This window comes from Rhipicephalus microplus, unplaced genomic scaffold (genome assembly GCF_043290135.1).
Source record: "Rhipicephalus microplus isolate Deutch F79 unplaced genomic scaffold, USDA_Rmic scaffold_19, whole genome shotgun sequence".
NCBI lineage: Eukaryota > Metazoa > Arthropoda > Arachnida > Ixodida > Ixodidae > Rhipicephalus > Rhipicephalus microplus.
The window spans coordinates 4,209,979-4,228,105 of NW_027464592.1; the positions used below are offsets into that span (position 1 = coordinate 4,209,979).

At 48.3% G+C, this 18,127-nt stretch overlaps 1 protein-coding gene across 1 annotated transcript in view; it reads left to right on the forward strand.

Moving 5' to 3' along the window:
• The window catches only part of LOC142785204 (uncharacterized), a 145,726-nt gene extending 143,864 nt beyond the window's left edge, over positions 1 to 1,862 (forward strand). Inside the window, exon 10 of the mRNA XM_075883653.1 lies at positions 1,520 to 1,862. Within this exon, the coding sequence (XP_075739768.1) occupies positions 1,520 to 1,596 (77 nt within the window). The 3' untranslated portion in view covers positions 1,597 to 1,862. The remainder of the gene's footprint in view (positions 1 to 1,519) is intronic.
• The last annotated feature ends 16,265 nt before the right edge of the window (positions 1,863 to 18,127 follow it).

Below are 18,127 nucleotides of genomic sequence, written 5' to 3' on the forward strand. Positions count from 1 at the left end.
TCGCAAAGAACGCCCCCTTCATTTGGTCCGAAGACTGCGAAAGCGCTTTCACGGCATTGAAGCAAGCCCTCACGTCGGATCCGGTACTGTGCCACTTCGATTCCACCGCACCCACCATCCTTCACACCGACGCAAGTAGTCATGGTCTCGGTGCGGTACTCTTGCAGCGTGACAAAAACTCACGCGGACGCGTCGTTGCTTATGCAAGTCGTGCTCTTACCGCTCCAGAAAAGAACTACACTATCACAGAGCAGGAGTGCCTTGCTGTTGTTTGGGCAGTGCATAGATTCCGACCATATCTTCACGGCCGTCATTTTACCGTCATGACCGACCATAATGCCCTATGCTGGCTTTCATCGCTGAAAAACTTATCGGGTCGCCTTGGTCGCTGGGCGCTTCGCTTACAGGAGTATGATTTCGATGTCACCTACAGATCTGGGAAGAAGCATCAAGATGCTGATGCTCTATCGCGCTGTCCTTTGCCCAGCGGAAGCAATTCACCATCGATACTCCAAAACAACAGCACCTCTCCAATCGCAGCGCTAAGTTCATCACCTGCCACCCTATCCGTCCTTGTTTCACAACAACGTGTCGACCCATACTGCCGCACCATTGTTGACCGCTTGACCGGCTCTACTACTCCTCCAAACGCCAGACTCCGTCGACAACTTAAACAATTTAAGCTTGTCGGTGATGCTTTATGTCGCTACGTTTACCACATCGATGGCAACAAGTGGGTACCTGTCATCCCACGTTCTCTGCAACGTGAAGTTCTGGAAGCCTTTCATGATGATCCAACCGCTGCTCATCTAGGCTACCACAAGACTTACGACAAAATACGAAGTCGTTGTTTTTGGCCTGGCCTCTCTTCAGCCGTCGCTAAGTACGTCGCCTCCTGTGTCCATTGCCAACGGCGAAAACGACCGACAACTGCTCCGGCTGGCTTAAATGCAACCTCTTCCTTGTCCCGCCTCACCTTTTGAAGTCGTTGGAATTGACTTGTATGGCCCTCTTCCTATATAATCCAATGGAAATCGCTGGATTGTCACGGCAGTCGACCACCTTACCCGCTACGCAGAAACAGCTTCTATACCATCTGAGACTGCCACTGAGATCGCCGATTTCTTTCTTCGCCACATCTTTTTGCGTCATGGAGCTCCACGCATTCTCCTCAGTGATCGTGGCAAAGTCTTCCTTAAAAGGGAGCCTTAAAAGAGCCGCGCCGAACGAGCGTCAAACTCTGCAGAAAATGATATACTTAACACACAATGGTCAGTTTTTTGTAGACTAATTTAGTTCGTTATATTCATTTACCGGTCAGTTTTACTTGATTACAAAGTGGTTTAAAATGCATGGTTCTCAATGGAGCTTTCAAGGGGAACTTCATTTACTTTGTTGTTTGTATCCATTATTTCGTTTTATCTCGTTATGTTATAACGAGGTTTGAGTGTACTTGCAAGAGGGTCTTCTTGGGCTCTTCCGAGAAGCACTTAATTCTAACAAGTGGTCTTTCTTGCAGGGTTCGATTGCCCGCTCGGCAAGAGCTTCAGGCCAGCGGGCAGTGCAGCAATGATGCGGTTGCTGGAACGTGAGTGATGGCAGTTTTTCCTACTTCAGTGGCTTTTTTCGTAGCTGCCGAATTACCTCTAACTTATGACTTATATGACCAGGGCACACTTAGGTATCATAATAATTTATGCCCTATAATGAGGCAGATACACTACGCATTACGCCAACTCATTGTGGCACTAGAGCCAAGGCTATACAGACCGAGCTTCCACACATTTGTCTTGCTCCTTAAGTAGCACACAGCCTGCTACTCATTTGGGTTCGGCTTGCCCGCAACCTCAACCCGTCTAGAAATGCACATACACGAACAATGTGAATGGGGACAGACATTTCAGTTGTTCAGTGTCCATTTTATGATCTCATATTATATGAGTATATTTTTTGTGGAGAACCAAAAAGTGCGTTGCGGCCGCGCACTAATCACTCGTCACAGTCGAACGTCATGTTTACTGTGAAAACCCGGCGGCCTGAGAAGGTGGTGCTTTTCAAGAAATATAAAGAAAATTGTAGTATTGTGTGGCGAACACGCCGCGCAGAGAACACTGGGCACAGCGCTGAAGCGCCGGCCGACATGAGGTACGCAGCAGCCAGTAGCCAAGCAGGAACTTCTTTATAATCTACAATGCCGCGCATATATACACGGGGTAGTGCCCCTGAGGGCGAAAACACTTCACATGAAACCGAATCTGGCAACCATGAAAACTAAACCGAAACATCACATCATTCCCCTAGAAAGAAAAGGACATGTGGCTCTAAGATCCTTATACAATGATTAACAAAACCTGAGTAACTTTTATGACCTTATACAATTTTAGAAGAATGTAATGACACAGAACTTCTGTATTTCAAACCTTAACATTCCCACTCCTTTTGTCTTAAAGTAACTAATTGAATAACAGAGAAGCGGCATGAGAAGAAGAAAAAACATAACTCTGTACACAGCGCACCATGGCTGAAAGCACTTATGCAGACAATATACAACAAAAATCACAGCATGAAAGTGTATCCTTTATACCTTTATACAATAAACAATGCACAGCTTCCACACAACAATGAACATGTATGTTACAGATTCCAACGTACGAGTAAGAAAATAGAATTCGGGCCACAAAGTCTGTAAACCTGGATGGTTTCTTACGCGAACGCTTAGAACGCTGAAGCTCATTGTGCTCTGAAGTGCTCCCTTGCAAAGCAGCAAGTTCGGTGTGTAAAGATGAGCCTACTGGCTTGCTTACGCGCTGCTCAGGCACAGCTGAGAGCATTGAGTATTCCGACAACTCGCTTAAGCATCCCTCAGCTGTAGCTGGGGACGGAGAACCCGGATGCGAAACATGGAAGCCTGAAGGTTTGGAAGAATGTTCATTAGTGTTAGGAAGAATACTGGCATGGGGACTGGGCTCGTCTGTCAAGTATTGATACAAAGCCCGAGTCCAAGGACTCTGAAGCATGCTCGGTGCACAGTAAAACTTGATGGTGGCTGGGCACCACAGCCGGATTTAAAACCGTTGCCTGAATACCATTTCCCCCAGGGAAAGATGGTGATGCTGCAGGAATAGGGATAGGAGCCCATTGTGGAACCAAGGCAGAGTATTGCCACTGGTTTTGCAAAGGTATTGAAGGGTGCAAGACTGTAAGTGGTTCCCATTCGGAATGGACAATCACAAGTTCAGAAGCATTACAAATCGATCCATCACTGCGTCCAAATGTCTAGGATCCTACTGCCGACATAACAGTAAACGGACCTTTATACTTGTGTTGTTTCTCTGGAACACATACTTTGACTCTTCGGCCAACCTAAATGACCGAAGGTTTGGCTCCTCGCTTATGATCGACACAATTCTTCATGCACTTCTGCCCATGAAAAACTCTTGTCCTTATGGTATTGTCCGAAAATGACTTCAAAGTAGAAGGCAACAACAGATCAGTTATGTCAACCGTTGTGCGAAGTTGATGCTTATGAAGCAACATCGCGGAGGACAATACCGTAGTTGCCTGAGCAGAAAAATGGTAACTACCAAAGTACTCCGTAGTCGCTTTCTTTAGAGGACGGTGTTTTAGTTGGGCTAGTTGAATGTACTTTTTCAGGGCCCTGTTGAACTGCTCGACCTGCCCATTGGCTTCAGAATAGTAGTTGGAAGAACAGAGGTGTTGAATACCTCGTTCGTAAAGAAAATTTTCAAACTGACGAGACCTAAACTGGGGTCGTGGTCTGTTAATAAGCATGCTAAAAACCCTTCACGGCAGAAGACTGAAGTTAAGAAGATGATGACTGCATCAGATGCAACGTCTCAAACAAAACAAACCTCAGGCCATTTGGAGTAATAGTCAAAGTGACTGCAAAGCTTTAATCTAAGGGAACATTTGAAAGAGGACCAATAATGTCCATGCGTAACTTCTCCCACGGTTTCTCAGGAAAAAGAACTGGTTGTAGCGGTGCAAGGACAGGTTTCGCCGATTTGTCGGCAGCTTGACAGATGCAACTGTTCCGAACCAAACCTTTCACTTGTTTGTCAATGCACAGTCACCAATACCTGTCACGAAGCAGCTGCTTTGTACGAATCATGCCTGGATGATTCTCATGGGCTAACTGAATCAATTGCCCCCGGCAAGTTTCTGGAACTGTAACATATTCCCCATGAAAAATAAGCTCATCTGCATAAGACAGTTCGTCTTTCACTGCAAAGTAAGGTACAAGTACTGAAGTCAAATGCTTCTTTAGAGGCCTACCTTCAGCAATGTATTGAATAAGCTGCTGTAAGGTACCATCATTAGCAGTGGCTGTCTGTAATTCTTTCTTATTTAAGCATGCAGCAACTAAAGAAATTATCTTCTTCTAGCGCCTGTGCTGGTGGAAGCTGGACTGGCAGCCGAAATAATGCGTCCGCTACGAATTATCGGCACCTTTGCGATATTGTACAGAAAAGTTATAACAGCCAAGCGCACTATCACGAAGTTTGCAAGGGGCTTCGCCCCGCCCCGCGCCAGCTGACAACAAAGTAGTTAAAGCTTGTACTTGAACTGGTATAGCGCATTACGGGGAAGAAGAAACGGCCGAGCAGACCGACACAAGAGGACAGAGCGCTAACTGAGCTTTATCGTCAAACTGCATCAAATATGTAGACCCGCGCAAGCATACAAAACCACCCTAACGCAACGACAAGATAACACACAACATCCATATCCCTCACACCACAGGCACCCTCACATATCACAGGTTCATAGGCGGTTATCCTGATTAAGGAAGGCCACTTCATGTTCAGATAAAACCAAAGAAGGGGCGCTAATAGACGTGCTGCCAGCTCTTTTTTACCACTTCACATTGATCAAACATGGGGTACATCCACAATCGCGGCAGTGAATTCCAATGTGGTCCTGGATTGCTTTGTGAACATTATAATGGTGTTCTTTGAGCCTTTCATTAAGGCATCGCCCCGTTTGGCTGAAATACCACATACCACATGAGAATGGAATCACGTAAACAACCCCCGCTACACACGGCACAGAGTTTTGTGCTTAGTTGCGCAACCAGTGGTACGTGATTTGAGAGGGTTGAATGCTTTGCAAAGCCGCTGTAACTTATCCGGCGCTGAAAACACCACTTTGACGCTGCATTTCTCCTCTATCTTTTTTAGCCGGTGGGAAATGTCATGCACGTAGGGTAAAACTACGGGTCTTTTTCGGTCGTTAGATTCCGGCTGAGCCTCGGAGTTGTAGCCTTTCTTTATCTGTTTTAATAGCTTTTCAGCTATAGATGCCAGTAGGATAGCTGGGTACTGTTGCGAACGACGGACCGATCCCGCCGAAGCCACCACTGTTGCGTACGACGGACCGATCCCGCCGAAGCCACCACTGTTGCGAAGGCGGACCGATCCCGCCGAAGCCACCACTGTTGCGAAAGACGGCGACGCCAACAGGGTGCCGAAGGCGCCACTGCTTCCGACTCCGCCGGGAAGGTCACCAGCCGTTTGGTAGCGTATGTTTCTCAGCTCGCGACTGCTTCTGCGCAGAGCTGATCAGACCAGCGGACGAGACGACGGTGAGTCAAACAAGGTTTATGTACAGCATATATACAGAGGCGTTACAATTTCGGCACTGGGGCCGACAGAGACTCGAAGAGCCGAGCTCTTCTCTCTAACACATAGTTCAGCCTTTCGCCTAAGACCGCTGACTCACACACATGTCGGCCCTCCGACATGGGGACTCCTCTCTCTAGGACTGCCGATCGCGACGCGCCGCAGGGCTTCTTTTATGTACACCGGGTCCAACCAAAATGTCCAATCCGAAGCGCCGCTGGTCGTCGGGGCAGATTCCGCCAATGGGGCCGCCGCGCCATGCGTCAGACCACCTGACACGAGGACGCCGGCTCGCTGTCACGTGCGCAACTGACTCACTGCACGTGGGCCAGAGGAGCGCCGCGCGTGTTCACGCCGTCGAGGTGATCGCGCCAGGCAGACTGCGGGCTGGCCTTGACCCAGATTGCCTTTTTCAGAGGCACGGTCGTTTGACGAGGACTCGCTGGCATAACAGTACCCAGCACTCAAAAGCCTTTCAACTTGAGCTGCAAAGCTGCGCTGCATGACATGACACGATTTCCTAAGAGGATTGATGAGAGAAAGATTTGTGATGCTGCGCTTAACTAACTTGGAATGGGAAGAGTCATAGGGTAAAAGGGGTTTTCCATTTCTAGGTTCAAATAGCCAGCACGCATGGTCAGGTGAAAAAATTAAATTCAAATCTAAAAAGCGTAAGCTATTGGCAACTGGCAACTCACGAGTCAATAAAAGCGGTCAATAAAAGAGCACCATTATAGTGTTCACAAAGCAATCCAGGGCCACATTGGAAAACACTGCCGCGATTGTGGATGTACCCCCATGTTTGATCAATGTGAAGTGGTAAAATAGCACCCGTCACAATTAACTCGAGAAATTATAGAAGCGCATTGTATAGCAAGAGCTGGCAGCACGTGTATTAGCGCCCCTTCTTTGGTTTTATCTGAGCATGAAGTGGCCTTCCTTAATCAGATTAACCGCCTATGAATCTGTGATATGTGAGGGTGCGATGTTGTGTGTTATCTTGTCGTTGCGTTAGGGTGGTTTTGTATGCTTGCGCCGGTCTACATATTTGATGCAATTTGACAATAAAGCTCAGTTGGAAGTTAGCGCTCTGTTGTCTTGTGTCGGTCTGCTCGGCCGTTTCTTCTTCCCCGTAATGCGCTATATCAGTTCAAGTACGACGAACCAAGTCGCCCAATCTTCAACACTTGTAGCTAAAGCCTGGTGGTCAGTTCTTATTGTAAAATGCCAACCCCAAAGATACACATGTCATTTTTCTACCGCAGACAAGCAAGAGCTTCATGCTCTCCTGCTGAATACTGGCGTTCCGCCGAGGACAATGTTCTAGATGCAAAAGCAACAGCTAGCAGCTGATCTCCTCTTTGTTGTTGGAGCACTGCTTTGATGCCGACATTGGATGCCGACATTGGAACCACCACCGAAAGATTATCAAAAATATTTATGACCGGGCGGTCAGCAAGAGTTTTTTAATCTGGTTGAAACTGGCATTGACCTCAGCAGACCAATTAAAACTCACCTTGCTGGAGCATGCGGTGCAGAGGCTCAACAACATCATCATAATGTGGTAGAAACTTTGCGTAATATCCAACCAATGCCAAGGATTGGAGATTTTTAACATCAGTGGGAACAGGGGTATCAAGTATGGCAGCGACCTTAGACTCAACCGGCGATAACCCGCGAGCACTTATGTTATGACCTAAGAATGCAATTTCAGTAGCAGCAAATACACACTTGTCATTAAGCTTCATGCCACAGGGATCTATTTTAGACAAGGCACCTTTCAAGTGCACATCGTGCTCTTCCCGATTACCGCCCCAAACTAAAATGTTGTCTAAGTAACAGACAACACCTGGGCACCTCTCAGTACATCGCTCATAATTTTTTGGAAAATAGCTGGCCCAGATGCCAGCTCGAAGCACACTCTGCGAAATCTGTAAAGCCCTTGATGAGTTAGAAAAGTAGTATGGTCACGACTCTCCTCCGCTAACTCAACCTGATGGTATGCGGATGCAATACTGTTAACTGTTGTAAGAGTTCCTCGATGTGGGGTAGAGGGAACCCGTCCACCACAGTGGCTTTGTTCGGCTCATGGAGATTGACGCACAGTCGGATGGAATTGTCCTTCTTGAGGACGACGACCAAGGGAGACACCCAGTCCAAAGCATCCACCCTCTCAATGATGACACTCACCTCTAGTCGTTACAGCTCATCCGCGACTTGTTACCTCGGCAAGAAGGGAAGACGACGCAGTTTGGCCGCCACTGGCTGCAGACCAGGTCGATACTTGACACGCTGAATGTAATTCAGGACCCTGCCCATGTCCGACGAAAACAGGGGGTGATACACCGGTGACGCATTCGCCGGAACCGCCGAGGAGTCAACGAGAGAACAAGTGAGGGTCTCGCCTCTGATGATTATTTTCAGAGCTCAGATGACATGACATCTATTTCCAGGAGCGAGCTGCAGAACCATTGATCTATACGGTTAGATGGAGAAGTCCAACAGTGGTGACCGTTTCGTCCACTTGCAGGACAGCAACTATATTGGTCACCGTCGATGTGCCTTGATGACCGGTCGAGTCCTTAGTAGTGCGGCAGACCCGCACGAAGTGTCCTCGACGTCTGCACCGCGAATACCTTGGGCTCCTGGCAGGGCATGCGGCAAAGTTCGCCCAATGCTGCGTTTACCTGCAGCGGTGGCAGGCATCCGCGCGTGCTGGTGGCGAAGCTAGAGAGGACGTGTCCGCAGCAGCGCAGGGCGAGGATGTGCACACTGGAGAAGTCCTGTCGGCGCCATCTTGCACCGGACCTTGGGGAGGACTGCCCCCATTTGGTCTGGCATCTTGAATAGGGCGTGACGACACTGCGTCGACTTGCGCTCCAGATAACTGGCAACGCGCAGTCGACGCGCTCCTTCTTTCTTGCTACGTCGAGCGCCTTCTGTACGGAGAAGTCCTTGCCCATCTTGAAAAAAGTTCTTTGTAGGTGCGGCGACGTGATGCCAGAGACGATCTGGTCGAAAGCGAGGATGTCGCCCGACGCGCCGAAATCACAAAGCTTGGCTACTCGGCACACCTCCTGTATAAATTTTACCGCCGGCTGGTCCGAGCCCTGACGCAGGGCTTTGAAGTAGGCGCGCAAACACGGCACGTCCGATGGAGGGTCAAAGATTTCATTAAGCAGCACAAGGGCTGCGTCGTACACATTCGAACACGTCTCCTGAGTTGGCCGGACGGCTCCCAGCTCATCTTCGGTGGCCTGCAGGTAAGTGTTAAGTCCCTCGACGCCCAAGGCGTGCAGGAGCAGCGCCTTCTTGTTCTCCGGGATGGCATCCCTAGCAGCAGCATCAATGTAAATTTGAAGAACCGTACCCCACTGTCGCCATGAAATAGGAGGCACTGCAGGAGCTCGTATGGAGGTATCGCAGCGTACATGCTTGCCGAAGAGAGCATCGAGACGGCAGTTCAGGAGAGACGCGCACATAGGTAGGCCTCGTGACTGGAGTGGCACGAAGTGTCAAAAAGTGAGAATGTGAGCAGGAAATACAGTAGTGGTGGGACAGCTTGCACGGGTGCCGAGTCGACAGCATGATGAAAAAGGCTGAATGCCCACCTTGACGCCTGATGCACGTGGATTGATGATCCTTGTCGCCAAAATGTATCGTGCGGCGAACGTGCCGCACGAAGAACACAGTGGGCACGGCGCTGAAGCGCTGGCCGACACGAGGTACGCAGCAGCTGGTAGCCAAGCAAGAACTACTTTATTATGTACAATGCCGCGCCTATGTACACATGGTAGCGCCCCCTGAGAGGCTTTACATGAAACCGAATCTGGCAACCATGAAAACTAAACCGAAACACCACAAAAATGAAAGAAGTTATGCAAAGCAAACTGGTATTTACCTACTTCTTTCTGCTACTGCTTGAGTCTCATGATAAACCTGTATTTATTTTAGCAAGCAGACGTGAAAATAATTGCAGAGTTTATAAAGTAGTTAAAGAGAAACAATGACTTCAGTTATATTGATAAACTGCTTTTTGAGAACTCTGATGCCATAAGTTTCTCTGTCATAAATCCAATATTAACAGGGAAAATAAAGGTTGAAGTTTCATTTTTGAATGTCGCACCGAAATCTTTGAGTGTGACATAAATTCAAATAATTTCATTCACTTATTCATTTATTGTATATTGGTGACACAAGCTCAATGAAATTTTCTAAAGCTTTGTATGCTTGGTTTATGACATTCTTAATTTTCATTGAGTAGAAGCTATGTAGGACCCTATAGATGCCTTGAAAATCGCTTGCAGTTTGACTTGTCTTTTCTAGGCGAAAGTTTGCTGAAATAACGAGTTGCGTCTTCAACGGACTGACTGAAGTCTTTGTTGCTGTGATGACCACGTCAGAGTGTTATGTTGTCACGCGCTAACCCTAAATCGCCCACCACACACCGCTACGTCTTGCCACTCCTTCCAACCAGCCCGAACTCTCCCTTCCCCACACATGCAACCCCCACCACTCCAGTCCCAATGATGATGATGACGCAGTCACGTAGTGCCCTCTCTCGGCCAAGTCCCGGTGATGATGACGCCGTTACGTAACACCCTCTCTCGGCCACCCTCACAGGTCTCCCCCCCCTCAAAATGTGAAGCCACCACTACACATTGCCTGCAGCGTCATGGTACAGTGTCAGCTGATCTGCGTGTCTCACACCGTGGCGACAACCCGTTTTGGGGTCCACTAGAACAAAGTCATTCTGTCCCACACGTCTCACTGCCCGAAAGAGACCGGAACGCCGGGGTGCAAGCTTCGAGGAGAAGCCCTTGGTGGCATCGCTGAGGGAGTGGCTTTCGAGCAGAACAAGATCACCCTCCTGTATTGTCAGTGGCCGCCTGTGCTGGTCGTAGCGAGTCTTCTGAGCGCGCCACATGTGGTTTTGGTGTGTCCTGGAGAAGTCAAGCACCTCCTGCAGACACTTGGAGACCTCAGTAGCAAATGCACGGTATGCTGTCGCAGGAGGCTCCGCGTCGTTTTTGGCCTCAGCCTGTGTCCATGGGGTTCTCAGCTCCCGGCCATAACAGAGGAAGGCAGGCGTGTAGCCCGTGACAACGCTTTCAGCCGTGCGCATGGCCAGGGCGATTTCAGGGATGTGCTGGTCCCAGTCTTTGTGGTTGGAACAATAAGCCCTAAGGCACTGCTTGATAATTCCACCATTTGCCCGGCAGGGCGGTACGGAACAGTGTGTCGGTCTTGTATGCCCCAATGCTCAAGGAGGCCCTTCCACAACCTGCTTACAAACGGCTTTCCATTATCACTTGAAATGGAAACAGGTGTGCCATGTCTGCAAAAAACCTGGATCATGCAGGCCACCACACTTTTGCTGTTTGCTGCCCGCAATGGAAAAAGTTCAATGAACTTGGTGTACTTGTCAATCACCACGAGAAGGTACTTGTGGCGTCGAGGTGTCATAGGCAAGGGCCCAATTATGTCCACGCTGAGCTGTTCCATAGGGGCAGTGGCCCATTGACTGCTCATCAGCCCTTCTGGCTTCTGCCGGTGGGCTTTGGTGCGCTGACAAACCTGGCAGCATCGCACATACTTGGATATGTCCGAGCGCATACCCAGCCACACGAAATTCTGAGAAACGCGTTTGAGGGTCTTAAAAAAGCCGGAGTGGCAGCTAATCGGGTGGTCATGGGACAGTCGCAGGACCAAGTTGCAGAGATGGTTTGGTAGCCAAGGTACTTTCCTGTTCCCTCGGTGCTGTACAAGCAACCCACTCTCTTCCATCTCGGTCGTCTCCGCCAGGTCTTTTATCAAGGGTTGATCACTGTTAGTGGGCGGAAGCTTTCCTCCCTTCATCACAGTTCGTAGTTTTGACAGTATGGGGTCCTGCTCTTGTTCCTGGGCGAGGAGCCCTGCATCATTCAAGACAGTAGTGTCGTCCACTTCAGATGCTACAGCAGCTGCCTCAAAGCTGATTTGTGGGCTGGGCTCTGGAACAGCCATAGGGAACAGCGTCTCGTGTAGACTCGGGCTTGGAACTTCCTGGTGCTGAAGGGGAGCTCTGCTCAAGGCGTCGGCTGGCACATTTGCAAGACCCTGCCTGTGCTTGATTCTGCAGTTGAAACCTTGCAGCCGCAAAACCCAACGCTTTACACGTGGTGAGGCCTGGTCTGTGGTGAACATCCAGGATAGTGAGGAGTGATCACAGTGTACCTCAAACTCGGTGAACTCAAGGTATGGTCGGAACTTGTCCACTGCCCACACCACAGCCAGACACTCCCATTCTTGCACTGTATAGCGCTGCTCTGCCTCAGTGAGTACCCTGCTAATGAAGCTTATTGGACGCAGTTGAGCATCACTCTCGGCTGCCTGCAGAAGCACCGCTGCAATGCCGACTCCACTGGCGTCTGTTTCCACCACGAATGGTCTGTTGAGGTCCGGCAAGTTTACAACAACATCGTCGGCCAGGGACTGCTTAAGTGCTCTAAAGGCTTCCTCTTGCTGCAGCTCCCACCGCCAACGTTGCTTTTTCTTAAGGAGTTCTGTGAGTGGACGTGCAGTGATAGAAAACTGAGGTATGAACCCTCTGTAATAGCCTGCTAGTCCCAGGAAGGCCTGCAGCTGTTTGAGTGTTGTTGGTTGAGGATAGTCCAGCACCGCTCGCACTTTTTCCTTGTCCGGCCTACACTGCCCGGGCGATATTTCATGGCCAAGGAACTTAAGGTATTGACAGCACACGTGCACCTTCTCTGGGTTAATGGTCAGCTGTGCCGAACTTATCCGCTTCAAAACCTCCCGAACATGCTCAAGATGATCCTCTAGGGTCTCCGAATACACCAGGACATCATCAAGAAACGCCATGGCAAACTGGTGATTAATTCCCTCCAGTAGTCGGTCCATCAGGGTCTGAAACGTGGCAGGACCTCCGGCAACTCCAAAGGGCATTCTCATAAACTCGAAGGTTGCCCGATACCTGTGAGGGTGGCCGAGAGAGGGCGTTACGTGACGGCGTCATCATCATCGGGACTTGGCCGAGAGAGGGCACTACGTGACTGCGTCATCATCACCATTGGGACTGGAGTGGTGGGGGTTGCGTGTGTGGGGAAGGGAGAGTTCGGGCTGGTTGGAAGGAGTGGCAAGACGTAGCGGTGTGTGGTGGGCGATTTAGGGTTAGCGCGTGACAAGTGGGGGCTCGTCCGGGATGGCTTCCGGCCCGACAACAGCACCGGACGACATGCCTAGGCTCCAAGTCTCGTTAAAGAGCTGTTGCTGGGCACCGACGGCTCCGCCATGGAGCGCGAACGAATCGCGGCGGTCATGCGCGATCGAGTGATGGCGACGCCGCTGCCCACGGCTCCGCACGTGGGAGCATGGACTGGGGCCGCTAACACTGGCGCGGTCCCTCGGGCCACCGACGACTCTGCGCCTCGGCTCGCTGCTGCGCACCTCCCCCGCTACTCCGGTGCTAGAGACTTGCAGTCGCCGGAGGAGTTTCTTGAACGTTTGGAGAACTTCTGCCTCGTGACGGAGGTCGCCGCCGATAAGCGACTGACACACGTGGTACCGGCTGCCCTCGAGGGTGGCGCGAAGTTGTGGCGGCGGTTCGTGCGCGGGTTCGACTCGTGGGAGCAATTCACCGCCGCCTTCCGCTCCGAGTTCTCGTCGATTGACGCGAAGCGTCGCCTGAAGGCGGAGCTCGAACAGCGCACGCAGCACTCGGAAGAAAATTTGAAAGAGTTTATATATGCCATCGCTACTTTTTACGGACGCATCGGGGAAGAAGTCTCTGAAGCCGAGAAGGTGCAGCGCGTACTGAGGCAGATGCACCCTCAGTTGCAAGATTTGGCGGAGGGGCATGCCTACAACGACCTCGCCGAGTTGGTGAAGGCAGCTGACGGCCTAATGGAGCGGGCTTGGCGTCGCCTCCAGTACAGACCACCGCCACTCCTTCCAACCAGCCCGAACTCTCCCTTCCCCACACACGCAACCCCCACCACTCCAGTCCCAATGATGATGATGACGCAGTCACGTAGTGCCCTCTCGGCCAAGTCCCGATGATGATGACGCCGTCACGTAACGCCCTCTCTTGGCCACCCTCACAATGTGAAGCGTTAATGGCACAACAAATGGCAAAGAAACAAGAAAGACACTTTTTCCTGTCGTTGCTTCTCCGTGCTTTGTTGTATAGTTACTATTTTGTGCAATAGTATATGTCTAGTGTATTCTGAAGGTATGCTCTCCACATCATGCTTCGTTTGATAAGTAAGTGTTTGTCGGAGGCTCAAAGCCCCTTTTAGGAAACCTAGCAACACTTACTTGAAAGGTGACAGCATACAGTTTCACAACAGAATAGGTGCTGGAATCAGTGTCCAAATTCTTTTTACTGCCTTGTCATGAATATGAGATGTGGCGCCTGGGTCAAGATGCCACCACTCACCTTCAAGCAAATGTAGCATCCTGCCTTCGCTCAAAATAGTCTTGAATACTTTCTTTGCGATCAACTAAGAAAACAAGATATTCTTTAGTAGCATGCCTTTCATTGAGCAGTTGTAGCATATAGCATATATGCTCCTGCTATTTTGGTCCAGCGTTTCTTGTAAATGGCGAGAAATCCCGCTGTTAAGCTGAGAAATGAATGATAAGCAGCCACTGCTTCCTTTGTGAGGTGTAACATGTGTGCGTCCTGTTTTTTTACAGAACCTCTGGTCAGGGAGGAAGATGTAATCTTCACGAAAATGCCCACTGAGGACGGTCATGGAGAAACAGGTGTCACTTTTGGACACTACTTCTAAGACACTACTTTTGGACACTACTTCTAAGAAGTCCGCACTAGAGATCTATCGAACTTTTAAGCAGGAAATAGCCAAGGAAAGGATATATGATAATACTCGGGGTAGTTCTCTACTGTTTGAGGCCAGGACGGGAGTATTGCGAACAAAGACATATCGGGCCGAATACGAAGGGGTAGACACGGTATGCAGTGCGTGTGGAGAGGAAGGAGAAACTGCCGAACACTTGACAATGTTCTATCAGTGATGGCAAAATAGACTTTAAGCGGGTAGAATTAACTAGAAGGAGGTTATCTGATTGGTGGCTAAAATCAAGGCACGAGTGAAAATTAAACCCTTCACTGCAAAGTACGAATCCTCAAACTCACTTTTTAAAGAAAAAAAAATAAATCTAGTTTTTGGTTCATTAAGTATTACGGCTTGGTGGCGCTAGCCATCGCCCAATCTAAAAGGTACAGCCATATCCATCCATCCGTCCATCTCCATGGGCAGGACTGCCATGGGCGTCATGAATTTTGGCCCGAGGAGCGAGAAGCAGCTGTCTGCCAACAACGAACATGACATGGTGAGTACTGCTTGTGTAACTTAATATCATCCAGTGAAGAAAAAAAAAAAACAGCACACGAATTCCAAAAGGCATTTTGCATTGACAAGAAAGGCGATATCGGTGCGTGACTGTGCCTTCGTCAGTGCTCCTCACCAGGGAATTGGGCATTTGTGAAGTAGATTAATGCTTCTTGACAATTTTTCAGATGCATACAAAGATTTCATGAACGAAAGTTCCATGTCTTGTCTCTCCTTTCACATTGCTTGTGCTATGTATACCCCTGTGTATGGAATGAAACCTTTCTTGATTGTAAGTCGGTACTCGGTCTGTCTCTTTCACTACCCCATGTTTCATGCTGTTTGTCACTTCGTCGATTATGTACCAATTGGCTCAAAATAAGCGCTCCAGTGCAGTTCCTTTGATATTGTTATTGACAAACTTTGTTTTATCGTGTGGTGCTGCGTTTTCAGGAAAAGTTCTTCTGTTGTGCTGCTCTTATCAGGTGTGGAATGACAACCCTGCTAATTGTGAATCAGTTTCGCAGTCAAGAAAATGTTTTTTTCTGAAGCTAGGGTACGTACAGGTTCTTGAAAACCCTTTAATTTGAAAAATGCCTTTTCAAAGCCCTTGGAAGTCTTTGTTTCTCGTCCTTGAAAATCTTTGAATTACCTTAGCACTCCCAATCGACATTGTGGCCTTATTTATGTGGTAGATTGGCATGCCTGCCAAGTCTCTCAAATTTCGACCAGTTCTTACCTTTACACGGTTGTCAGGAAAATCTCCCGGAAATTGAAATTTTTTTGTGGGATGTGGCCGCATTGACAGAAAGGCAGCCCAATCTGCATTTTATTGTAAAAAATTTAAGAGGTGCTCATCTAAACATTTATTGGGCCACAATTCAGATGCTACAAGCACTTTTCTTCACCGCAACGAGTCGTATGAACTTTAGTCTGAAACCGTGGGAAAAAGGCCGAGAGCAGCGTGCTCGAAGCCGTGGAAGGACGTGTGCGGCCAGTGCACGCACTGACACAACTGCGGTTATCGTTTGTTACAACCGGTGTGGATAGAACCGCGGTCGCTCTTGATATGATCATTTGTGGTGACAACGTAACTGACAGAACTTTGAAACTGCACGTGCGTTCAGTGCATCATTTGAAGCAGCGTTGCTTTCCACAAATGCTTCGGAGAAAATCATGACAGATGCGGTCATATATTGTAAAAAATGACATGGTTTTGAAGGCACGTGATCAGCCAGCGCACGCAGAATGAAAACCGAACTATCGTTTTCCGCAGCCGATGAGTGCAAATCCGCAGTTGTGCTGAAATGATTATTAGCCGAAGGCACGCGGCTAACGCAGTGGTAGAGCTGATAAAGATGTAAAAAGAAACGCTAAAGGCATTTTGGCGTTCCTGTCCGAAGAATCTAGTAATGTTGTTCCTTTCAATCTGGGTACATTGGCTATACTTTGGCATTAAGTTTTCAGTTGACCTTATGCGAAGCTTCAACCTGCACTTTCCCGGCAGCCGGCTCATTCACTTGAGTCTCAGGAAAACATATGCACATTCTTTTGACAGAAATAGATTTCGCTAGGTGTTATCAAGACACGAAGTTTTGAAAAATACAAGTATATTCAAAATCTCTCCACCATGGGTACAATAGCCAGAACTTTTTTCGGGAAGGCACATCCTTGATTTTGGGAGAGTTACCCCTTTGAAATAGTTAATCTTCGCGCTCTATACCATGGCGAAAAAACATTTCGGGGGAGGGGGATGTGGCACGGGCCCAGTGTGTACCTCATGGCTATGCCCTGCTATCCACTGCAGCATCGCTCCTAATTATATGGTGACTTTTGAACGTGAAACCCCAGATACTTAATTGTCAGACTTTCATAATGAAAAGCAACCCATTCTGTCTAATCATGTTCTTTTGTTGCTAATGCTTTTGTGTGTAGGCTGTGTTCATTCTGATCATATAGGGAGGATCTGGTTTACACCTGGTGAACTGTTACTGTCAAAAATCCTATTACATGCTTCTTGCATGAAGTGAGCCTCCTCAAGTTTAATGTAAGGCATTCCATGATTTTTTGTGTTGCTTTCAGTATTTCTGCGCTCTCGACGACGGAGTCAAGCTGACCATGCTGGGCAGTGTTTTGATGAGCCTCCCAAAGAAATCTTTTTTCTACGTCTGCAGAGGTTTGTTGGCAAAACTTATTTGCTGCTTCTTTCATTTCTCATTATCTTAGCATTGCAAGCTTGTCCTTTTTCTTTATTTTTCAAATTTGGGGAATACTTTTGTAAGTGATCTTCTCACAAGTGTACCCATGCTTTTGCAAGGGTACTTGATTAAAAAGATTATGGTGCGTCGGCAATTGTTATGAAAAGTTTAGAAAAAAGATGATGGATAAGAAAGAGCACCTCATTGGCATAATAAGTTGAGTATTTGAGTGTTGGTCATTGGCATCTATTAAGGGCCATGTTAATATCTGTAGTATTCACTGCAAGATTCCAAGGTCTTCTTTTTCTACTAAAAGTGCTAAAAGAATTCTTTCACTCAGTTTTAAAGCTGAAATGAGGTGAAGCCAATTGGGCATTGTTTAGCTGCTTCAAACAAACACCCTTCTCTTGGAAACTCCATTGACTTCGAAAACAGGGTCTCAAACACTACCTTTTTCACCTGTGACTGCAGAACAAGTGACTTTTGTGCTGGCAAAACTGTGAACCATTGATTGACATGCATATCCACAATTATCTTTTCACTGCTACCCTACTGCCGTGGTCTGGTAGTCAGGCAATCAATTCAGTTGTGAGACGAGCATTCAAACAGCACCTTGGTAGTTATAGGGTGAAGAAACGACAACAGAAAAAAAGATCTTGCCTGTCCTTGCTTCTTTGTCCTGTATAGCGCTGTACCATGTTGGAAAAGGAAAATTATTACCAACATTTGCTATGAGCAGCATCTATCTAAGCTCTGCAGACCGTCTTTCTGCAAGATTTGTTTTCTAACCAACCCAAAAGGGTAGTTTCATCCCTTCCATATTGCAGCTCGCAGGTGTGCTTTAGTGGAAAAGAAAGGGAATGGAATATTGTATCAACGCCTCCTAAAAGAACTATGCCTGGAACGTGTCTCTCTTTACAATTGGGAGCCT